The following is a 25,973-nucleotide window of genomic DNA, read 5'->3' on the forward strand; positions in this document are numbered from 1 at the left end:
TTGCCTCAAGGGGCTTTACAATCTGTAGGCCTACAACATAAAGCCTTACACCTTAAACTTTCTAAGATCCTAAAATTTAGAACTTCAATAGACAAAAAATGGAACAAACCGCAGGAATAGGTGGAATCCTTCTCCAAGGACTAGGGATGGGTATCGGTAGCGATACCTTTAAGGGATCGACCGAATCAGCCCAGTATCAAGTAGAATGAAACGTCTCCAGTCAAACCAGTAGCCTACTTCATTCGATACTTTTTGTAAACAGATCGCGGCAAAAAAGTGACTATATGGTTTAGCTTGCAGCCAAACACACAAGCAACACACCAAAAGAAAGAGAAGTCCACGCTTCTTTTTTCCCCTTATGTGCCTTTACCCGCTTGTAAGTCACTACGTGAAGGTGAACAGCCGCTCACCTTCGCTGCGGTCTCAGGCATGCATTTCTACTTCTTAGGCCTACTGTCGTCTTTTTAAGAGGAGGTTTGCGACTCACCAATAAAGGGAAAAACACTGCGGAGATCTTTCAATTCAGTTTATTAATCGAAAGTTAACAAAATAATTCTCCGTGGTTGACTTTAAACAAACTAAAAGTTTTAATAAAATTCGTTTTCCACAATTCACGTGGTCACTAAAGTGTTTCACTCCTTCTCTCTCAGTCTTAAATACTTAAAAACTCCCATGCTGTCGTCCTTCCTCTGAGGATGACCTAATTAGGATGAGGCGCGATCTGATACAATTTCCCAATATTTTTGAAAAAAGAAAAAATCTCCTTGCTTGTCCATACGAACAAAAAAGCAAGGTAGCCTATCGAATGAAGTACTCCTATTAGTATCAGTATCACTTTAAGGGTAGGGAACTGGTTTTGGTAGGCCTATCTAAAATTTTAAATGAAAGCCTACTCAACCCTACGAAGGATGGATGGACATGCAATAGATGACTTGCGTGTAGAATAGACCAAACAGGATGGTAGTAGCCTATTATAGGCAGATTGTAGAAGACTGAAGAAGAATATGGATCCAGGAGTACGTTGAGCAACTTCAGGTCTGGCCAGACAGATCAGACCTGAGCCACATGATCTCCTCTTCACCATGGAGACCTGGAAAGAGGACGGACAAACCCACCAGAGGCAAAATTTAAATAGGCCTACGCTATTCCCACAGAAGCCAGATGAGACTACCATAAAGACAAAGGGGGAGAGAGAGAGAGAGAGAGACACACACTTTTACATTCATGAAAGGTACAATCAGTAAGATTTGGCCAGAATTTTAGTTTAAAACAAAAAAAGAACTAACATTAACAACAGAATGTGAAGAAGCAACAGTTCGAATGCTGTCAAAGACATCTACTTCTTGTGTTGCAGAGATTTCTACTTAAGTATGCATGCTAACCAGCCAGCCCTGCACCTTCCTGTGTTGTAACACCACTTTGTGCCTCAAGACACCATGGTCTGATGGTATAGCTCAGGCCTTCCCCTGTAGTTTCACTGGGAGGCTGCTGAGCCCGGCTCTGGTTCTGGTTCCCTTCCGGGACTCATTCATAACTAACTAACAGCAGTTACCAGCAGTTATGATTGATATGTTATATGCTGCCCCCTATTTTTTGGAGTATGAATCGGACAGGTGGAGAGCAATTGTAATACATTGTAGCTTTTGAAAAAATGTTGCAGTGTTTGTAATTCTCACTTATTTATTTTTTTCTACATTGTTTCAGTTTTATTTAAAGTATTTTTTACTTATCTGTATATACTTATCTCACAAAAGTGAGTACACCCTCACATGTTTGTAAATATTTGATTATATCTTTTCATGTGACAACACTGAAGAAATGACACTTTGCTACAATGTAAAGTAGTGAGTGTACAGCTTGTATGTATTTTCCAGCACTGCTTTAACCCTCTTGGGCATGGAGTTTACCAGAGCTTCAAAGGTTTCCACTGGAGTCTTCTTCCACTCCTCTATGATGACATCATGGAGCTGGTGGATGTCAGAGTCCTTGCGCTGCTCTAATATCCGTTTGAGGATGCCCCACGGATGCTCAGTAGGGTTTAGGTCTGAAGACTTGCATGGCCAGTCCGTCACCTTTACCCTCAGCTTCTTCAGCAAGGCAGCGGACGTCTTGGAGGTATGTTTGGGGTAGTTTTCACGTTGGAATACTGCCCTGCGGCCCAGTCTCTGAAGGAGGGGATCATGCTCTGCTTCAGTATGTCACAGTACATGTTGGCATTCATGGTTCCCTCAATGAACTGTAGCTCCCCAGTGCCGGCAGCACTCATGCAGCCCCAGACCATGACACCCCCACTACCATGCTTGAGAGCAGGAAAGACACACTTGTCTTTGCACTCCTCACCTGGGTGCCGCCACACACGCTTGACACCATCTCAACCAAATAAGTTTGTCTTGGTCTCATCAGACCACAGGACATGGTTCCAGTAATCCATGTCCTTAGTCTGCTTGTCTTCAGCAAACTGTGTGCGGGCTTTCTTGTGCATTATCATGGACGACAGCCATGTAGACCAATTTGAACCTGTCCTGTTGATCCGCTGTATGGTCTTGGCCACCATGCTGCAGCTCAGTTTCAGGGTCTTGACAATCGTCTTACAGCCTAGGCCGTCTTCATGTGGAACAATAATTCTTGTTTTCAGATCCTCAGAGAGGTCTTTGCCATGAGAAGCCAGTATGACCAGTATGAGAGAGTGTGAGAGCAATAACACCAAATTTAACACACCTGCTCCCCATTCACACCTGAGACCAACCTCCTGTGTGTGTGTGTGTATGTATATATATAAATATATGTTTGTGTATGTGTGTGTGTGTATTATATATATATATATATATATATATATATATATATATATATATATATATATATATATATATATATATATATATATATATATATATATAAAAATCACAATTCTTCTGTTTATGCACATTTGTTTTATTTTTAACACTTGCTTTGGCAAAGTAAACATTCTATACCAATGAAGCCCTTTGAATTGAACTGAATTGAAACATGTTTGTCTCAAGAAAAACTGGTCTGATGACACTGTGTACTATGACAAAAAAAAACACCTTTTTCTCAAGATAATCAGTTGATTATCTGTGGCCAGGCTGTGTTGGAGTTTTGTGTTTACCTGTCACGGATACTCACAAAGTCTTCCCTTTTCAGTTAAGTAAGGTTAATGAGTTCCCTTGTGCCAATTGAGCAATGTGGGAATCTGACTACTATTACGAGCAAATAAATAATGAAAATTAGTCTGACCCAAATAAAACGTATATGTTGTCCATGTCAGCTCAATCTGTGCGTCATCTGCCAATACATTAACCATAGGCTGCTGGTCTTAAAACTATACCTGTCAGGGTTATGTCCTGTCCAACCCATCTCTCCTCTAACTGCCCTGATCTGTAATTAGATATTATTGCAGGCCGATCAACATGCAGTAACACAAGCCTTCACTTCTACATTACTGCTCTGCTGCCACTCCCTTTGTCATTCATCCCTGTCTTTGATCAGGTTCACTGAGGGCCAAGGTGAAAGACAAGTCTGAGATGAAAGTAATTCTCCTAAAAGTTTTTTTTTTTGGTCTTTTTACATTTTCTCCATGAAAATGCAGTATTTTATTCCACCCCTCATCTCAACTTGCTCATTCATCCTTCATCTTTCCTCCCTCACATGACTGATTTGTTCCCAAAATACAATACCTATTTTTAACCCTTAGTGCCACTAACTCAGCTTTTCTGTAATGGATCTCTTTTCTGTCTCCACTGAAGAATTTGCCTCTCCCATCGATCAATAATCAACGAGAAAGAGGGGCTGAAAGACGGGGGTTAAAGTGATTAATGGAAACTTCATTAGGAACTGGAGAGAAGTCAAGCTATACATTATACCCGAAGTCTAGAGCATATACGAACACTATCAGGGTCTGTTTCAGTTTGAAAGAGAAATGTTTAATGCGGGTTAACAGGAGATGCAGAGAGAGAAAGCAGGAGAGGCAGAGAAGGAGGGAGATTTCAGGGCAGGCAAAATAGGGGGAAAGTGAGATGCTTTATCAGCTCAAAGCTGCCAAACACCTGCCTTTTCGAGAGGAGTGCAAACAAATTGATGGGATGTGTTATTTATAGAAAGCTGATGCTTTTAGTGGAATTAGTTGCTTTAAACAAAAGCTATGAAGCTATATGGCTGTTAGAGAGCTCAGAAGCACAATAATATGTTTACACGCTTGTGTGAACATTCATGTCTAAAAATAGAGGTCAGCGGTGACATGTTCACCTGCGTGTGCATGTGTGTGTGCTCAGCCATGCTTGCCGGATGAGATTATACATGCAGGACAACAACGAGGTGATGCGTTAGAGCTCAACAAAAGTCTTTAAATCTTTACATAGCTGCTGGGTTCGTTGTACCCCTCTCTCTCTTTCTATCTCTCTCTAGCACTTTGTGAATAGCTGACCTGCGCACCTCCCAAAAGAATCCAATTTGTGTTACAACAAAGGCTCCAGACATGACACGGGGAGGACAGGGGATTGAGGGCGAATAGATTGAGACACACAGGGAAAAGGAGAAGCATTGAGAGCAACAATCATTACTGTTAGAGGCAAATGATGGTGACAACGAAGAGGCGAGGAAGGGAGGGAAAAAAATAAGGAATAAGATGAGTGAAAGAGGCCAGCTGGAGGAGCATAAGCACATTTCAAGGACATATATATATGAAGTACTGTGTAAGAGTTTTAGGCAGGTGTGAGAAAATGAGGTAAAGTAAAAATGCTTTCCAAAATAGAGATGTTAATAGATTACATTTATCAAATAACACAATGCAAAGTGAAGAAAAAGCTAAATCAAATCAGTATTTGGTGTGACCACCTTTTGTCTTCAAAACAGAATCAGTTCTTTTAGGTACACTTTTGAAGGAACTTGGCAGGTATGTTGCCAAAACATCCCACAGTTGTTCTGTGGATTTAGGCAGCCTCAGTTGCTTCTCTCTTTTCATGGAATCCCAAACAGGCTTGATGATGTTGAGATCAGGGATCTGTGGAGGCCATAATATCACTTCCAGGACTCTTTGTTTATCTTTACACTGAACATAGTTCTTAATGACTTTTGCTGTATGTTTGGGGTCTTGTCATGCTGCAAAATAAATTTGGGGCCAACCAGATGCCTCTCTCATGGTATTGCATGATGGAAAAGTATGCCTGTTCTTTTCAGCATTAAGAAAACCATCAGATCTGACCAAATACCCAACCCATCTGCTGTGGTAGGTTTCTTTGGCCGACCAGTACAGTACTCAACTTTGCCCATTTCTTTGTACTTCTTCAAAAGAACTTGGACAGCACATCTGGAAACCCCTGTCTGCCTTGAATTTTTTTTATCTAGGAAAGACCTTGCTGATGCAGTAAAACTACCTTGTGTCTTGTTGCTGTGCTCAGTCTTGTCATGGTGTGTGACTTTTGACAGTAAACTGTGTTCAGCAACCTCATCTTGTTAGCTGAGTTTGGCTGTTCCTCACCCAGATGTATTCTTCCTACACAGCTGTTTCAGTTTCAGTTGGTGAAACCTGCATATTGAACTGGTGATCATTACCAGGGACGTTTTATAGACACGCCACTCAATCACATCGTCAATACATCTCTATGGGGAAAGCCCATAACAGCAAAGATGGCGGTTATCCCCCCCCCCCAGCTAGAAAGCCAATACTCTGCTTTTATGAGCCAAAGTGGGAAACATATTTCAGCCAATTGTGTGGTTCTACTGACGTAAGGGTCTGTTATTCTTCTGCTGCACATGCGCAGTAGAATATTACCGATCGGGAAAAACGCTTGTTAAACCTTATTTTGGGGCAAAGTCATCAAACTTTTTCAGCGATTATTAGATTTTACTGGTGATTCTATTCATGTAGTTTTTATGTCCCGGTGACCAGTGAAAGTACCGATCTGGCTCTCTCTCCATTAATTCAGACAGGAGCCTGGTCTTGTTAGACCGAAATAGCTGCCTGGAGGCGTTGCCAAGATGGCTGCCGAGCGAAAATCCCTGACTTTGTGCAAGTGTACCTAGAAGAATTGATGGTGTTATGAAGACAAAGGCTGGTCATACCAAATATTGATTTGATTTTTGATTTTTGAGCTTTTTCTTCTGTTCACTCACTTTTAATTTTTCTTAATTGATAAACATAGTCTATTAACATGTCTATTTTTGAAAGCATTGTTACTTTACAGCATTTTTTACACATCTACACTAATGATAGGAATGGTAGCTGTGACAAAGCACCCAGGCAACAGGAGGAGTGTTTACCTGTAGTGAAGGGGAAAGGTGGAAGAAGGGGAGGAAGAGAAGGAGAGAGAGAGGTTGATATGTTACAGGTAGATAACGTGAGAGAGGTAAAGTTCAGGAGGTATAGAGTGTCACCTAAAGGACGAAGAGATAGCGAGAAGGGGCAGAGGTGCAGGAATTTAATCCCAGAGCCAAGACAACAGCTGATGATAAAAACCTCCTCACCTGCAGACACCAAGAGAGAGATATGGACGGAAGCATGGTGCAATACTGAGGAAAACAACTGGAGGACATACTCGGGCAGAGAGGAGGAAGTACATTTGAGCTATTATTTATCCATTCATTCTCTATCTGTCTCTTTTTAAACCTGGAATAAGCAAAAGACTTCCACTGTGTCAATAGAGCTGAATTCTTAAGCAGTTTTTGTGGAACACAGAATTTTTTATGACCTTTATTGCTAACTTTGTGGGAAATTTTAGCACATAAAACAAACGAAAAACAAACAATCAAGAGCTACTGCAGAAGAGAGGAGAGCAGGGAAGAGGTAAGAGAGAGGGTGAGGGAGGGGGAGAGCGAGCAAGGGAGAGAGAGAGAGTGTGTGTGTGTGAGCCTGTGACATCGAGATGTTCATGATCATTCGAGAGCCGTCCGCCGGAGGAGGTGCCGGAGCGATGAGTGCGCCACAGCAGAAGACACCAAAACAGGTGTGTGAATATGAGTGTATATAATATGGACTGTATTTATGTAGTTTAATTTTTATGTTATTGTCTCTGTCAAGCTGTCATCTATTTCTAAATACATATCGAGATGCTTTTCTGTGTGCATATATTCATCTATGTACACAAAGACACATTTATATGAATTTAATTTTGCATGAATGGATGATTGTTTAACCCTTGATGTAACTGATCATCATTGCTGTCTAGCGAAAAGCATGTATCTCCATATTTGGCAAATGTTTAAGTTTTCAGATAAACTAAAGAGAAAAGTACAAGTCTTTTGAGCCCAAGAAGATATTTAGGCAAAAAAAAAACTAAAAAGCATTTAATTATCTGAAGTTTATGAATACAAAGCTTAAAACACTGTTGTATGTTTATCATGAAATGTTAATATGTTGATAACATGATTATAATTACATAGTGTAATTTCATAGGTAAGTAAAGCATTTATAGTTTATTTATGAAGCACCTTTCAAGATCAGATGTAAAGTAGACAACCCCCCCCCCCCCCCCCCCACTCAGGTACAGGCCGCCATCAAGAAGAAGCTGGAGAAGCAGAAGAGGCGAACCAGTGAGCAGGGAGGGGGTGCTGGAGATGTGCAGAGTGCCACACCTCAGCCTCCTCGCCATCACAAATCCGGTCAGACCCCCCAGACGTCAACAGAGGATGGTGAGGCTTTGGAGGAGACGCTGAAGGAGATGATGGAGGGGCCGCAGAGGGGAGAGAGGGAGGAAGAGGAGGTGGAGCCCGTTGACCTGCTGCCCATAGTGGACTCTGTGTTTGGACAGGTAGGAACCATCTGCTACAGTTTGTAAGACGTTCACCTGTGTGTGTGTGTGTGTGTGTGTCTTTTACCACTGTGTGTCTGTGTGTATGTATGTGTCTTTTACCACTTTGTGTGTGTGTGAGTGCGCGCGCGTGTGTGTGCAGTTATCTGCTGTTCTCCGGCTGAAAGAAAGGATGGCCAACTGCTTGAAACCTTAAGCCTCTGATTCAAATTTAAAGCCTGGCTCTGCTCCACTTTTTGTAAAGAGCCGCTCCCACACACCCGAACTCTTTGATCTGTGATGATAAAGGGGCATTTGACACAAATGTTCACCATTTTTGCCTTCTCGTTCAACCCCCAAATCCCTCTGTGTGAAGAGGGCAGCAAAGCACCAAGGGCTAAAGCAAAGGATGGAGATTGTGCGTGTGTGAGAGAGGATTTAAACTCCTTTACTTTGGGAAACATTATGAAAGTGTAATCCGTAACAGATACCGCCATAGTCAGCCAGAGATCTGATGAACACTGTATCTCTGTGGCGGTCGTAAGTATCGTATCACATCCCATCACGCACATGGTAAGTAGTGACGTGCGACATGGCATGGTAGGCCACACCATTACAGCATCTGTTACCTGGAAAGTGGTGTGTGTAAATGAAATCAAAAGAAATTAAAGCCTATACTCGCTTCCTGACTTGTGAATCACTCTGGATGTTTGTTTTTTTCTGATAAAAAGAAATAGTCCACCTGATCACGTCAGCAAGATCTGCAGTGTGTGATTATGAATGTGCGCTGAGGATAGAAACAGGAGACCAATATAAAAAGAAAAACAAAATGTGATGTCAGCGGTGATGCAAATGAACCAAAATTAGAGCGAACGGCTGAGTGAGTGGGAGAGAGGGCCACTTGAGGACAACGTTGGCAAAGTCTTAAGAGAAGAGATAGTTAATCTTTTCCTCGGGGGTCCCTGAACCTTACAACCGGTGCATTACAGGATGAAACTTGGCGTGCAATAACAGGCAGAGTCACAGAGACCCTCAGCCCCCCCTGAAATCAAGCAGACAGAGCTTGAAGGGGCTTTCACAAACTCATCATCTTCTTAAAGTGATTCATAAAAATAAGCTCAGTTACACTTTCATTTTTGGCTTCACCAAAATGCCCAGAACATCTTAAAGGATGATTCTAATCCAGCAGCTATCAGGGAGCAGGTCTACATCTCTGTTTTAAACCTGACTGGCTTAACTGAAGCTGATTTGAATGCAAAATGTTGCCTTTGTAATTATATGTGGCATTTTGTATTATTCAATATGTTTAGGTTATTTGACTTCTGAATTGCACACGAGATATATAAGAGATATTGTTTTAATTTATACTGTATTTATGATACTTTGAGTAGGGGAGACCGGGTATGGTTGTAACACTTTTTGCTTCAGCAACTATAACTCACAGAATTTTGTAGCTAGAGTTCTCAAACTTTTATACAAAGTACCCACATTTGTTCACTACAAATGGCACCAATTCAATCCTCTACAAGAATGTAACAGACCTCGTGAGTTGATGTCAAATGCATTGTGTTCCCTTGTTACAACCTGCCCCAATACAGGGGTTGGTTGTAACAAATGCTGGGGTAAATTGTAACAATAAGACAAAATTAGCAAAATAGATGCCAGACCATACGCAATACTTCAAAAACAGGTAGTTATATAAAAGAACAATGTTTCTCTCTTGCTGTAACAGATATCTAATGACTCATGCACATGTATGTGTTCATTTCTTAGGAGGTTTTCCTGAAAAATGTTTTAGAACATAAGCTAGACGTTATTAGTCCCACACCAGAGAAATTCACTTGTTACAGAAGCTCCGATTCGTATTCATTAAAAACAGAATAGAAAAATACAACATATAAGAGAAATAGAAAAATAAGAATAAGAGTTAAATATACACCATTTATATGTGATTGATCAGATCACAGCAGAAGGTAGTGGCACAGTATAGAAATAAATATAATTGCACAGGACAAAAGATATACAGCAGTATAGTTTAGAGATTATTTGGATTATATATGGCTAATTCATAACAGAAGTTATCCCATTGCACTTTTCATATAGAGCAGGCCCAGACCAGTCTCTTTTTTATTTACAGAGACCCAACTATTATGTAATTTAATTCTAATAATGGGAAACGTAAGACAAACTTTTATTTAGAGATTACTTTACTTAGTTGATTTTATAAGTAGTTGTTGAATTTCCTTATGGAATTTCCTTCAGATAACGGCTCCATTTAAGCCCCATTATTCATTTATTGTTGCAAACTTTATTCTCCATGCAGGGCAATTGTCACATTTTTGTGTGTTCAACACAATACAACATGAGGTATATTGGGGAACAGCAGCTATTATTTGATTAATTGTTGATAGTGTGTGTGAAAGTTTGTTAGCTATAATTAGTATCAAATCACATGATTCTTTTAGGAAATTAAGAAATTACATTATTACCCTTTTCACAAACCCACACAATCCAAGGTTTTCTCTCATTCCTCTCTGCAGTGGTGGAAAGTTACTAAGTATGTTTCCTCAAGTACTGTGCTTAAGTACAATTTGATATACTTGTACTGACTGTACTTAAGTATTTCTGTTTTATGCTGCTTTATACATTTCACAGGGAAGTGTTGTACTTTTGACAACTTCACACTTTACTTTCTAGATTCATATTTTAAATCTAAAACGTATGTTCAACATATAAAATATGATACATTTTATTGATTAAAATTCCCAATATTATGTAAAGTAGCTAAATTGCAGTCAACCTTGAGCAACTACAACATTCAAATGCTTTTTACACATTTATGCATCGGTATTAAGAACATGAAATATATAATAATATAACACAAGACAGTATATTTTTTTTTTATTACAATACTTGTGTATTTTTATCTGTGTCATTTTATCTGTGTGTGTGACTTGTGATGGAGTATTTTTACATCCCTATTTTTAAACAATCTCCCCTCCTTCCACCCTTTCAACCATCTATTCTGTGTCATCAAGTCTTTCTCTGAATGACAGCAGTCGTTACTGGACACCAGTTGATCTATATCTGACACCAGATCAGTACATGATATGTCTCACTCACACACACTCACACAAACACATACTCACATACACACATACACCCACGTTCTTGACAGGGGTACAAGAGTCCAAAACAAAGAACAGAGTCACATTACCTGAGTACAACCCATCTCTCTCTCTCTCTCTCTCTCTCTCTCTCTCTCTCTCTCTCTCTCTCTCTCTCTCTCTCTCTCACACACACACAAACACACACACACACACACACACACACACACACAGACACACACGGACGGACGAACAGCATCTCATTTGCATGATTAATTGAAACCACCAGTAAGGGAGAATCAGCCTGGTAATTAATCAGGCTTAATGGTATTGGTTGTGTTATTGGTTATTCATGCATGGTGTCAGTTTTGTCATCGAGGTGTATCATGAAGGAACTCACTGAGAGACGTAGTTAACATGGTTGGTAAATTTTTGCTGTAGAGAGTTGATTTTTCAATTGAATTCCCTCTAACAGAAGGGTTGTGGGTTGTTAATATAATATGTTTTGTTTGTATTTTGGACTGAAACTGACTCAGAAGTTAAAAGATATTGGTCATTGACGTTCAGTGTTTAAAGATGAGGCGATGGGGTATTCACATGTGAGTAAGACAATGCATTAAGTATTTAGGTGCCACTCAAAAATAAAGTTTCTAATTTTCATCTTCCCACCCCTCAAATGTGTTAATAATGTGACAAAAACTAAGTTGACAAAATTTGAATGTTTTCTAATATTTTTTACTGGTAGCTCAACACTGACAGTTGTTTTACAATATTCAACAATTTCCTTTATTTCCTTTTTCCTTTCAATTAACTTTAATATCACAAGTTAGAATAATGTAAAACTCCTCAAAAAGAAGACACATAGCTGCTAACAGTTACTTCACAAGTTAATAATAAACACTTAAGTATCCAGAGAATGACTGTATTGCAGCTTAAAAAACGTCTCGGGTTACGTATGTAACCCTGGTTCCCCGAGAAGGGGAACGAGACACTGCCTCATAGTGTCGTAACCGACGCAGTTCGAGTTCCCTCGAAGGGGAACAGTTAGTTTTGTTGTAGGCTAGCTCTCCAGCTCACAGAGTAGCTGCAGATTTCTATGAAGTGGACGAAACACATGCAAACCACATAGACTTTCAGATAGACCTTAATTATGGAACGGTCGTCGTGGGTAGAACGGTCGTCCCCTTAAAGGAAGGTTGGGAACCCGAAATTGCTCCTGGTGGCCATCAGTCTGTGAATGAGTTTCTGTTTCTGATGAGCAGTTGGGTCTCTGCTCATAGGTGGGTGAATGTGATGTAAATGCTCCGTACTTGTATAGCGCCTAGCTTCTAGTCTTTTCGACCACTCAAAGCGCTTTTACACTACATCTGCATTCACCAGTCACACACATTCATACACTGAGCCTAAGTGCTCAAACGGAAACTAGCATTCACACTCATTCATACACTGGCGGAATAGCCAGTTCAGTATCTTGCCCAAGGACACTTCGACACGCAACCAGGGGGAGCCAGGGATTGAATCGCCGACCTTCCGATTAACGGCCAACCCGCTCTACCTCCTGAGCCACAGCCGCCCCTGTACATGTAGTGTAAAGCACTTTGAGTGGTCGAAAAGGCTAGAAAGGTGCTATTCAAATACATATGACTTGTTTGTCTCTATGAGTTAGCCCTTTGATGAACGGGCAACCTGTCCAGGGTTCACCAATGACAGCTGGGATTGGCTCCAGCCCCTTCGCGACCCTGCACAGAGTTAATTATACTACTGACTACTGCTCTGGAACAGCCTGCCCGAGGAAATCCGGTCGGCTGAGTCAGTGAAATCTTATTAGTCCCTTCTTAAAACATACTTTTATAGGAGAGCCTTTCCCAATCTTATTTAACTTTATTTTATTCTATTTTACTTATTTTATATTTATCTTAAACGTGTATTTTGGTCTTTTCAATGTTATCTTGCTTGTATTGCTGTCTTTGCACTTGTTGAAGCACTTTGTAACTTGTTTTTGAATAGTGCTCTACAAATTTTTTATTTATTATAGATTATTATTATTATTATTACGGCTGCAATAGTGCTAACCCAAAAATATTATTCTGAGTACATAGTATTTAAACCAAATAATAACACAAACCAGAATATGAAAAAGAACAGTAAAAAAATATAACAATACTGACTCAAGGATTAATTTACTTTGGTAGAGAAATTTTGAATTAAATAACATTTTATCGCAATGAAAGTAAATATAAAAACAATGAGCCTTTTGAGCTACCAGTAAATATTAATATATCTGAATGAAACTTCTCACAGTTACTATGCATCATACAAGGAACAGAATGAGGGGGTGGGACATGGAACATGGAAAATGTTGAAAAAAGAAATTGGCCATTACATTGAGTGGCACCCTATTAAGTATATCCTAATTATAAAACAGGAGCGTAGATGTAAATTAGTTAATTGTTCCTCAAAGTTAGTAGATAAAACATGTCCCCACTACAAAATTGCAGGCAAGGTCACAAATGTGACGTTGAAAAATGTGTTACTTTATACTTCAGATGTTACATTTTTAATTCTGATGTGGGGACCTCCATTACATAAGACGGTATTTCTGTGTCACACACGATAAATAAATTACACATGCACAGCAGACTTAAATCTTACGCTACAGGTGAAAATGTGATGTTTGTATGGAAAATATTCACCTATATCAATGTTATGTGAACCAACTCTTGCTGTGAATTTGCATTTAAGTTTTAAAAATTATACTTTTCTGGGGAGTTTTCAAGGTGCTGGCAAACAATAACAAAGTATAAAGACAATATCATATTTTTGATGCTAAAATGTGACCAGGGTCTGTTTGCATACTTTATTTCTGCTTCTTTTATCCTTTACATGTGCCCAGTTGGTTACATCAAATCAAAATCTAATGGACAGTTAAGGCAAAACTCTCAGAGACTCTCAGAAAACTGGCTTAGTGGCAAAATAGATTACAGTAGGCCGGGAGCAAATGTCATTTTGATCTCAGACAAGAGGATTAGATGATTTGAAAGATACTGTAGGTATTATTTTATATTAGTTATTAGACCCACTGACAGCACCCATATATGTCTGCAAGTTGATCAGATCAGCCACAATTAGAGTTTGAACAGTCTGTTTCAGAGTAAAGTCTCATTTACAGTGGTTGCTCTTAAGCTGCACATCATTGCGTGATAGCTCAGTTATTCTGCTAAAAATAGAGGTTGTATCGTAACTGTCTGAAGTCTTCTCTATCAGATAGTATCAGATAGTTATTAAAGTGCCCTCTAGTGGTGACAGGTGATCATTGCAACAATTGACCTCTTCTCAGGACTGTGCTGACGGCTCACTCATTCTCCTCTCATCAGCCAGAATAAGTGTGAGCGTGCAGGACTTTTATTCACAACAATAAAAACATGTCAATTAGGAGATCTTTAAAAGTGGCTATAATTTATATGTTTATAATAACAGTGTATTAAATGACAGTCAGAGAGTGACAGACAGTGAATATTGGACAATAAACAACTCTATGAAATGAATGATAATGTTGCTCCCTAACAAAAAGATGTCTAAACAGGCTATAAATCTGATCAGTGGACTTTTAAATACAGGCTGTGTAGTAAAGTTACTTTTCCCTGTCCGCATTTCACCAATTAGCACTTGAGCACCCATGTTCCTCATGACCACACGTGCTTTTATTAACACATTAAACCAAAAACAACAACGCTGTCCAACTTTATTGTATCCTTACTGTGTACACTGTATATATACTGTGCAAGAGTGTGTTTTGGAGAAAGAACATTTGAAGCTAAAATTGAAGATCTGATGAGTAAAATTACACACACTTGTACATGCACACACACACACACACACGCACACACACAAGCTGTGCTCTCCATATGGATGCACTGTAGTAAGCAGGATGCCAAATCTGCTTTTAAGAGAGAGATTTGTTGACAGATGCTTTGTACAAGCTCAGCTGACCACTAAGCTCTGCACTAAAAACTTGTAATTGGAATGTATAATGTCATTTTTGACTACTTAGCCAAACCAGAGGTTACGTTCAGCGAGAGCTCAGACCACCTCAGACTTGGAGTCTTGTCACATTCTGCCAAGTGTAACCTGAGATGACACAAGTGAATAATACTTAGGGTCTCATAAGCCGTCATTAAGCGTCACGGCTCAGCTGTGCTAGTTTAATTAATTTAAGTTAAGCACGATTTAAAACACTTACAAATCACAGCTCAGAGGAAAATTCTGTATCTCCAAACATTTTCAGGAAACTAACTTGTTTTTATGTTTATGTTGTGTTTTACAGTTACCTAGTTGATTTTAGAGCATGTGAGCTCCCAATAGATCATAATAATAATAATTGTAATAATGGTAACCAGATTTTTTCTACTTTTACTTTTCCAAATTCTTTTGCATCATATTTACTGATGTTCTTTAGCATCTACTTGGATTTTTACAGGGGCTGTGATTTATATCGCTGCTTTTCGTAATTATTTTAGATATTTTTTACAATGTTTGTTTCTGTTTCCGCTGTATTTTTGTACCAGTTTCATACTGTACATATACCTTTTTGTTGTCCAATCTAATGTTAAGCAAAGAAAAGACAACATCTAGTCATTTAAGTGGCAGTAGATAAACAGGAAATCTTGTTTTAGATCATATGATAGCTGTTTTGTTTTGATATGTTCATTTTCTCTAAAAGGTAAAAGCTGCTGAAAGAAAATAATTTTTACAGTTAACAACAATCGCTTGAGTTCTGGTTCAGTTTTAACTCACACTGAAATATATAGCCTATATTTTCATGTCAATTTTGGATTTTTTTCAAAGTTAAGGATATAGCACTCAAGTTGAGGTCAGTTTATCCCTCTTTTAGTTTCTTCTTTTCCATCTCTCTACTGTGTCCCTTCCTCTTTTTTCACCCCATCTTCCTCTTTAATCTCAAATGGAAAGGATTAATGCCTCTCTGTTTGTGTCCTCTTAATTCTCCCTCTAAAACTCTTCAGGCTGTCGATGAAGTCACTTGAATGCTGGTGCAACATGTGAATGAGAGAGCAAGGGAGAGGGAGGAGAGAGAGTGACTGTAAAAAGGAAAGAGGAGGAAAGGGAGTGAGAGAGGGGGATTAAAAACGTTGATCAGTGTGATGAGAAAGAGACAGTGATGCTGATTCTGCTGCAGAGACTGGGCTGCTTCAGTAGAGTTTGGTTGGGTTAGTTTGGTTTTTGTGCTGCTTTGTTTGATGACCTCGCTTGACTTTGTACTACATAGAGATGGGTGGAGTCACTCAGTGTTGCTCATGCATGGATTAGAGCTGGCATCTGATGTGATGAACGATAATCAGCATGGGACAATCAGAGAGGTTTTTCTCACACTTCTGAGCTTGAGCCTGAACTGGACCTCTGAGAAGTCCAAAGAGAGGAGAAGGCGAAGACGACATATAAGATCAGAAAGAAGTGTCTGAGAGAGGGGGGGGGGATATTTGTGCAGCAGGAGAACATTATAGGGTGAGATCTCCTGTTGACCAGGGGAGGTTGGGTAATGGGCAACTGCACCAAACCATCTAGGAAAGACAAAATTAAGAAGGTAAGAGTACTTTGTCTCATCTTTGTGTTTTACCAGAGTTTGATGCTTTCACTTGCACTTGCTAATTGACTCTTGCAAATTTTAGTTCTGTGATTGATCACCAAATCATCTCGGCAACTTTAAGCATGGAAGTTCATTCTTCTCATTCGGGAAAAGTACATGTAACAAAATAATAATATTGTATAAGACCACCCACTAGCTTTTAGAGCTTTTTTTGCAACCTGCCTTAATTATTTAATCCCTGGATAATACTTTTAATAACTTCTAATATGTACTGACACAAGATGTCAGTCATTAGAGCAGACAATTAGCAGAAGTATCAGTAGACTGCAGCAGGATGGATACACATGGAGAAGAGACCAAGACAGTTTTTTACAGTAAGAATAACAGCTGATGTAAGTTGCCTTGAAATAATAAGCAGCTTATGTAATCCAGGCTTAGAGCCACATTCTCTCTAATGTTTACATGAGTAGAAAACAGTCTTAGCCTTATTCCGTGAAAGATATGATTATGTTTTATGTGTGAAGAAATCAGCCATGTAGGCAGTGCATTGGAGTGGTGGAATAACAGCCTGGTCTGCCTCTAAAGGGGGTAATGGATGGGCCCCTCAGGGGTAAGGTGAGGGCAGCGGGCCAGCTGGGTCTGCAGCAAGAGGAAAAGGAGGATGAGGATGTGGAGGAAAAGCTGTTCAACGATCCCTTCAGCGCGCTGGTGAAGAACTGCAACATGCTGCACAACATTGTGGGCCCGGCATGCATCTTCCTTAAACAGGGCTTTTCACAGACGCTCGTATGTAACAGAACACAAAGTGTACATTCACGCAACCCCGGTGCAACTTTTTCCACTCGTACTCGATTCATTTTCATCCCCACATTGTGGCTGACCCTCCTGCTCCCCACCACACTAGCTGTTTCATCCCATCACTGGTCCGGGTCAGACAATCAAATCTGATAGCACAGCATATGCTCAGAGGGGTCAATCATTCAGTTCCATGGAAAAGTATTGACTGGCTTTATGGAGCTTACTCTAAACTGGTAAAATGTGATGTCAAGGTCAAGGCTGAATATCCATGAGCTTGTTCTAATTTGATGAATCACTTTTTTTTTAAAGTAATATTTTCTACACCATTAAAGCACAGCATACATTGAAATAATAAGGCCTGTCTTGTAAAGGGGCCAACATCTAGATTGAAAACATTTGCTATTTCTTTTGTCACATATACATGGTATGGTTTCCCAAATGAATATGTGCTGAATGAAGTTGGAACAAACTAACTGGTACATAAGTAAACATGACCATGGTATTACACAGCACAGGTGGTAGGCCACCTGAAGAAATACATTGTTGTTACATTTAAGGGAATTAATTAACACTAAACCTGGTTACTATATGGCTTTGTGGCCTCATCTGAACCCTGAAACCCTGAGTCCAACTCGTCACTTTTCACTCGAGGTGGATGATAGGAGATGGGCCAATTGCCATCCATGCTCACCATCTTTGTTCACATAAAGTATGTTCACACACAAATGCAGACAGAAACTAAACCAAAATCACCTCAGAGATGAGGGCTTACTATTCACTGTCCGCCATCTTAACAAAACGAGTCACTGGCTTCAGTGTCGCTTGCCAACTCTCTTGTATTTTGAGTTTCCTCCTTTCCTCTTTGCCTGTCTCTGACAAGCTCATATTAGACCTGCTTTCCTGACGTTCAGCTACTAATCAATAGGACAACAACCATGCTATTGTGACAGGAGTACTATTTGTTTTCAGTGACTCTGGTTATATTTTGCTCTGGGAAAGACAGTAAAGGAAATGTGGGGTCCACTTTGGGACCCTTTCCATCTTGAATAGACTATACACACAGGAGCAGTGAAACAGCTTGAGCGTGATGGGATTTTTCCAGCAGATCACATATCTTGTTCTGTTTCTATTAATATGAAAGAAAATGAATTCCAGTTATTTTCTCAGTGTGTCCCATTAAGTCCCTTGCTGTGAAGTTAAGAGGATATCAGCCCATATTGTAATTATGCGTTTATTTTTTTGTGAGAAAAATTAGGGGGCAACCAAAGCATATTGTTTTCACTCTAAAGCTCTTAGACTAACATCCTCGATACTGAACCACAACTTCCATTGTGTGAGTATGTGCCTTTTTATTGCGAGGGCCTGCGTGCAAGCTTGAGTGCTATGTACATGACAGTATAAGTGTATTTATGTGTGTCTGAACCGGGTCTCTGTACAAACTAAACCTCCCAAATCTCATAATCTCCAGATGTGTGCCCGGCAACCTCCCACAAAAAATCAGATTCCCCTCTTGTGAATTGCGGTACATGATTTGTCATATACATCATAATGCGGTATACAAGTTAATCCATATTGAGTATTTTTCATTTGGAGATGCACTGGATTTGTGCATCCATTGACTGCTTACTGAACAAACACTGAATCACTTCTCTACGTTTGCAAATAATTCTGAAGCACAATATCTGATACATAGGCTCAGTTTTGAAGCAATGTGAATAGATAGTTTAAATTGTCATCTTTTCACACCATCCTCACAGTTGAGCCACATAAAACCAAAGTCCATTAATCATTTCCCTCATTTCTTCTGGTCACTTGATATTTGTGTACGATTTCTTCCCTGCTCAGTGGTTGTCTGGGTGTTACTGCAATGATGTTGATTCAAATCCAATTGTGTTTATATATATATATATATATATATATATATATATATATATATATATATATATACTTTTAGCATGAGTGTTTGTGAGTTGTGTGTGTGAGTGTGAGAGAAAAAGGTTTAGCACTGTATGAAATGAGGAGCTAATGGTTGTCTCTGCTTCTCCAACAGGACAGAGAGTTGAGACCAGAGGAGATTGAAGGTGAGGCGATTTCTCTACAGCAAACCTCAGCATGTTTCTGCTTATTAATTACAGCATAATATTATTACAGCTGACATACTTGTGTGTTTTCTGTGTGTTTCTATCAGAGCTCCGCGAGGCGTTTGTGGAGTTTGACAGGAACAAAAAAGGCTACATCCATAATAGAGACCTGGGGGAGTGCATGAGGACCATGGGATACATGCCTACAGAGATGGAGCTCATCGAACTGAGCCAGCAGATCTGTTAGTGGAACAGCAGCTTGGAACATCTGAGAGAACAGAAACCGAAAGATTAGAACAGCAACAGAAATTGGAACCAAACATGAACATGAATACAAACAGAAAAGAACAGGAACAAAAAAAGGAATAGAATACGAACATAAATTGAACATAAGGGCTGTGTTCGAAACGGAAGGCAGTTGTCTCGCTTCCTCGATACCGTAATAGACAGCTGCCTCAGAAGGCATCACTTTCAAGTGAAGGCAGCTCTGTTTACATTAGTTTCAAACAACCTTCTAGGTCAGCACGCCATCTCTTCTGACAGCCAGAAGAGACGCTAGCCTCAGCATCAGCTAACTAGCTATTGAAAAGCCAAACAGCTAACAAACACCTCAGAAATCATACTGAACAAACTTGGTTGGTTTCAGTCACGGGCTAATATGATAGTTCAGTATTTAGTTCTTATTAGATTTTCAAAAATCGATGCGAGAAAACTACTAAAAACTTTTAAAAACATATATTTGTGCACAAATTCGGCTTGTTTGTCCGCCATCTTGACTAGTTTTCAAAAGCAAATGCTTTATGGGTAATAGTCAGCATCAAGTCACCATCGATGCTGCCTTCAAAACTGGCCGTTGCTGGGGCAGCTTGAAAGCATCTCATGAGACAGGAAGAGATCGTTCGAGCCGTTTCGAACAGCACTCGATGCCTCGCTGTCCTGTTAGACACCTTCTGAGACAGCAGTTTAGCCCGTTTTGAACACAGCCAAAAAGAACAGAACAGGAACAGAAAAAGGAACAGAATAGGAACATGAACATAAACAGGACAGAACAGAACAGAACAGAAGAGATTTGTGACAGAATAGGAACAGCAACAGCAACAGCAACAGAACAGAAAAGGAACAGAGAAAGGAACAGAATAGGAACAGGAACAAGAACAGGAACAGTACTGGGCCGAACAAGACCAAACAGGAACAGAACAGGAACAGTACTGGGCCGAACAAGACCAAACAGGAACAGAACAGGAAAATGAGCAGAGACATAATAGAATTGACTAGGGAACCACAGTACTCTTAGTGTTAAGGCTAAGAAAACAAGGACAGGACAGGTCAGAACAAAAGAGATCTCAACTGCAGAACAGAAGGAAACAAACAAACTGTAGTTTGCACCAGAAACTTCTTGTTTAAACTATGTGGGTGATTTAACTACAATGATAAAATAGAGTAGCTTGTGTTTACTGTTGCAGTTGATTAACAATAATTTATTGTGCTTTTACTGTTGTACTTTAAAGTTGATATGTGGACATCAGAGGTAATGATTATGAGAGCTGACATGGCATTGTCTATATAACTTCCATGTTGTAGGTGCAAAAGTGGACTTTGAGGACTTTGTGGAGCTGATGGGACCTAAGCTGCTGGCAGAGACAGCAGACATGATCGGAGTCAAAGAACTACGAGATGCATTCAAAGAGGTCAGGATGTACATTTTGTTGTTATTTGAAGCCAACTGTTGGAGCACATGCCATTTTTCACTGCTGACATTTTAACTAATTTAACTCAGGTCTAGCTGCTGGAATGGACTCATCAGTAGTGTGATGTAGTGCCTTTCTTGCTATGACTAGTCAAAATATCTGCCGTGAAAAAGGGTCTTTAGGGACAACAGGTGGGAGATGAGTGCCATTCAGATATAACTTTCACAATCCAAAAGTCTATTTAAAGAAACAAGAGTTCTCTGGTGATGGCAAAGCTATCAAGATTCATGTTTCGCAAGATTTATTCAGAAAGCAAAACAGCATTAAGAGTACAAGATGTACAGATTTTGGTAAGGGAAGAAAAGTTTGTCTTTTTTAATTTTCATTTGTACAACAGAATCCAAAAAGTGCAAAAATTCAGCTTTTGTTCTTAATAATGTTATTTTAATAAATGTAACATTATTTCTTTTGTTTGAAGCGTGGTTTCCCTGTGTTGTTTCTGAATTATAAACCACTAATGTATCAAGGTGTGACATCTTTTCATTTTCCTAATCCAAGAAAATATTTGGGAACCATGGCACATCGTGAAGTATTTGAAAATGTCTTTGTTTAGTGCCATCCAGTGAAAGTATAAAGAATGACACTGTGGCTGCATTAAAAACTAGTGTATTTCCTAAAATGTCCCAGTGTATTCAGTTTGATAGTATAAAAACAAGACGTGATTACATTAATTGTCTGTCTGTCTGTCTGTCTGTCTCTCTCTCTCTCTCTCTCTCTCTCTCTCTCTCTCTCTCTCTCTCTCTCTGTGAGTCCAGTTTGACTCTAACGGTGACGGTCAGATCAGCTTATCTGAGTTGCGTGAGGCCATGAAAAAGCTGATGGGAGAACAAGTGACCCACAGAGAGATCAACGAGATCCTCCGAGATGTTGATCTCAATGGAGACGGTCTGGTGGACTTTGAGGGTGAGAGAAATTCACTTTGCCTTTATGGGATCTCTTAGTTTACATCCACCCTCACCTACTTCTCTCTCACTTCCTTTCTCTTGTCTTTTTCAGAGTTTGTGCGGATGATGTCTCGCTGACCAGTCCAGCTGGCCGCTGAAGGACACACAGACATTATGCAACTGCTGGATTCGTGAACTCTGCATTGTAGTGAACATTTTTTATGTGCCCTTAAAGCTGGAGTAGGCAATTTAACACAGAAGTGTTTTTTGTTATATTAAAAAAACGGTATCTATGGCTATAGAAAATAATTGGCTGGCCTACCTGCCAGCAGTCCTTTAAAGAGAGAGTCGCGTCATCTCCGTTCACTCCAATGGAACAGTTTTTCACAGCAATGGCGGATCATGGAGCGTCTGAATAGTTCCCGGAAGTTAGTATCAAATGCTAGCAGCGTAGTGGAAATGAAATAGAAAATGCTATTTGGGATGCACGTTTAAAAGGTAAGACGTGTAAAGAAAAACAAGATTATATATTATTAGCACAACTGAAACAAGTTAGCATGTGCATTAAAGCATGTTAGTAGATGTCCCCCACTGAATTAGAAGATTCAGGGACATTAACGGTTAACAAATTTACAAACAAATGATGATACTGGCAATGAATAAGGTTAGCAGCACACAATATAAACAGGGGCAGCCTATTAATTTATTTTAAAATGCGTATTTTTGGGGAGGTGGTATTTAATTTTTTTTAAACATATTTGCGGTGCGTGTATAAATAAAAGATTTCATAACGTTATTTACTTATTTTTTGGGGGGTTGGGGACCCCTAACTCTAAAAGTAGTATACTAACATATTATAAAAACAATCTTCATAGTAAACATGAATTCTATTAGAGCAGTAGACTCTGTGAGGTGGAGGAGCAGTGATGCTAAAGAGTACTGAGTGGACAATGGTGAGATAGAGAACAACACATGATTGTAAATGCCTATTATAATATACCATTTATAAGAAATCATACTTTAAATGTTTATTATTTTCTTCACCTTCTGTCAGTGTCTGCATCCCTTCTTTCTTCACTTCTTAGTCTCTATATTTCTTCTTTCCTCAGTCTCTGAAACTCAACTGAAAAGACATGGCACTGTTAATGTAATATTTATTCAAAATAACATTTAACCACTTCAAAGTAAGAAATAATACTGTTTAAGAGTTAATACTTATTACACCTGACTTTTTACAGGTTTGAGGACAATGCACAAAGATGATGGGAGTAGCATGCTTTCAGCCTAGTCTTGACTTTTTGGTCTTGACAAACTGGTCTGCCTCAAAATGTGCCTGCGGAGCGACTTGAACGTATTTTCCACACAACATTTCAGGTTTATTTACCAACATTAATACATCATAGTGGCTGAATGCACCATATTGGTGAACACTCAATTCTTACTGGATATGTTTACACTAATTACACAATTACTTTGTACAAATTCATATCACATCATCATGAAAGTTCCTGTGTGTGAGAAAATAAAAACATTCCCTAACTAACAAATTATCTAGTAACTGATGCCAACATCAGTAGCAAAAGCTGTTAATGAAGTTCCATAACTTAACAATGCATAAATTTCTCAATCAAACCTTTAGCTGTTTACAAGAAAGGTTGAATTGAGAGCAACTGGACTTCTTCTGAAACGTCATTGACAACCAAGTCCAGTTGCTCCCGATTCAACGTTTCTTGGATAACCATGACCTGGATGAATCTTTACAGATGTGTAGGTTTGTCTAACCCTTCCTTTACATTCATACTCCTTTTTCTGTAACAGCATCTCCACACAGCACAATAAACCGTGCTGGAGACTATTGTCAGACAGTACACAGGCACAAACCATTTAACATGCTGTTTTCTGAGATTATTGGAGATTTACTGAATTAATACAAGACAGTCATTGATAGTCGCCTGTCTGTTCTACCTTAAGTGATAAAGATTACATTAGTCATTAAGATCAAGTAACCCTGGTACCATGGGATTACTAAAAGGAATGTTAGAAAGGTAAATCTGATCTGCATTTTAAAATGTGTTTTCAAGAGGAACACACTTTTCCATGTAAGGTTAGCCAAAAAATGTCAACAAGGTAGGTGATTGTAGCTGTTATTGTCAAAAATATATGTCCTCCTTTTTAAAAAATAGTATTGTAGCTACATACACTTGTCAGTGTGCTGTACAAATATTGTAAATCAAGGCATGGATTGTATAAATTGCCAAACGCTTAAAATCACCGTTTTGCCGTTTTTCTCGTTCATTTTCAATTGCCCGCCTAGGACTTCCGGGAACTATCTGCGTTCCCCATGAACTACGTGACGATCAAGCATTTTGGACCCCCACTGACTCGACTCTCTCTTTAAAGGGCTCTGCTGCGGTCTACCTGCGCACACTCATTGTGCATGAAAATGTGTTTTGGGGGAGTGGCTTTGGAGGGAGGCCTGAAGTGATAGGGTGGAATTTATTCTATTGGATACTTTAAAATGTAGCTGTCTCCTGCTAGTTCCTCCAACATTACCTACCCCAGCTTAAAGAGCATTTATCTAAAAGTTTATTTTTATTTAAAAAAGATGGACAAGTAGTATCCAGCCTACAACTGACATGACTATCCACATCAGAACTTGAGGTGCAATAGAAAGATTAAGCATTTTAACAGCTGTAAAACATATCAAGAGCTTCATAGACAACATTTATGACTGTGTGTTTTTAAGATGTAGCCTATTTTTATATATTGGTGTGAGTGTAAAATCTTGTTTGTAAAACTGTAAAAAAAAGAAAGAACCAGTCCATTAAATATGGAGTTTATAATACTGTGTAGGCCTAACATTGTTACAGTACACTGATAGTCAAATGGTGTGTTGAGACTCAACAAGAGAGAGGCTTCGTGTCTTAGATGGGAAAGAACATGCACACAGCACGCTGAGGTAAACATGGTGTGTTGGAAAATATTAAGAGCGCCAACTGCTTGAAACAAGCCAGAAGGCATGCATAAACATCATATGTTCCTAATTCATATACAAACAAAAGTTTTCCTCTCTGAATTTAGAAGTAAACTTGAAAGTTGTGACAGAAATTAGTTGAAAATGTTTGCTGCTTCAAGCCACTATTATATTATCTGCAGTGAACTGTGCTGAGCTGCAACCTGCCACTCTGCATCAAAAATAAGCATCTGGAAGGTAACTTATGTAGCTAATGGCAGCTACCTGATAATGCCAACTCCATGATGGAGCGACACACGTTCCTCTCAGCACCTGACCCCTGAACGAGGACACAGTTTACTCTTCAAGCAATATCTAAGCAACAATATGAATACACAGAAAAAGGTGCACTTTTGTGAGACTTACGGTCCACACTCAACACGCAGGGAGCGCACATGGTCCATGCCATCTAACACACATTCATGCACTCGTTGCTGATCTCGATCATGCGACCCTGGAAGTTCTCCTGGTCGAACACGTACATCTGGAGGGGACAGATGAGTAATTTGCAAAATTATATTGTGTATTAAAAAATATGCATGTTTTCAGATTAAATCCTAGTTAAACATTCTAATTCTATACATATAGTTGCCTTATTTCTTGTATTTTCTACATTTTTATTATAACATTCTTAAAATAAAGTCAATTTAGCATGAAAAATTCTTGTTTCCCTCATTGAATAAATTACTATCTATAAAACAACGGGATTTGGACACTATTTTACTGTAAAATCTCACCTGCTTATGGAATGTCTCATTTTTAATTCAAAATGGAAATGAGTATCAGCAGACGTGTCCTGTTGTTGTCGTGTTACACAGTCCAGAGGGCTCCACACCAATATGTCACATGATCAGCATCCCACCCTGTTGGCCACCCTGCTCTCTTTTTCTACACAGTGCTTTTCTTTTTTTTTTACAAAGCATTGTATGATGTTGAGGTTTTTTTGTAGCAGACTATGCAAAGCTTCCCAAACCCCATTCAGCATGACTGTAACCAGA

At 39.3% G+C, this 25,973-nt stretch overlaps 1 protein-coding gene across 1 annotated transcript; it reads left to right on the top strand.

Annotated features, from left to right (window-relative positions):
• Positions 1–6,878: 6,878 nt before the first annotated feature.
• On the top strand, positions 6,879–22,205 carry LOC119889142 (calcium-binding protein 2-like). The gene is made up of 7 exons (XM_038700011.1): positions 6,879–6,959; positions 7,497–7,763; positions 19,300–19,330; positions 19,438–19,572; positions 20,912–21,018; positions 21,834–21,981; positions 22,075–22,205. The coding sequence occupies exons 1-7, from the start codon at positions 6,879–6,881 to the stop codon at positions 22,098–22,100; spliced, it is 795 nt and encodes a 264-aa protein (XP_038555939.1). The 3' UTR covers positions 22,101–22,205.
• The last annotated feature ends 3,768 nt before the right edge of the window (positions 22,206–25,973 follow it).

Source organism: Micropterus salmoides, unplaced genomic scaffold, assembly GCF_014851395.1.
Source record: "Micropterus salmoides isolate LMB-PRFRI ecotype aquatic unplaced genomic scaffold, ASM1485139v1 Ms_hic_scaffold_5, whole genome shotgun sequence".
NCBI lineage: Eukaryota > Metazoa > Chordata > Actinopteri > Centrarchiformes > Centrarchidae > Micropterus > Micropterus salmoides.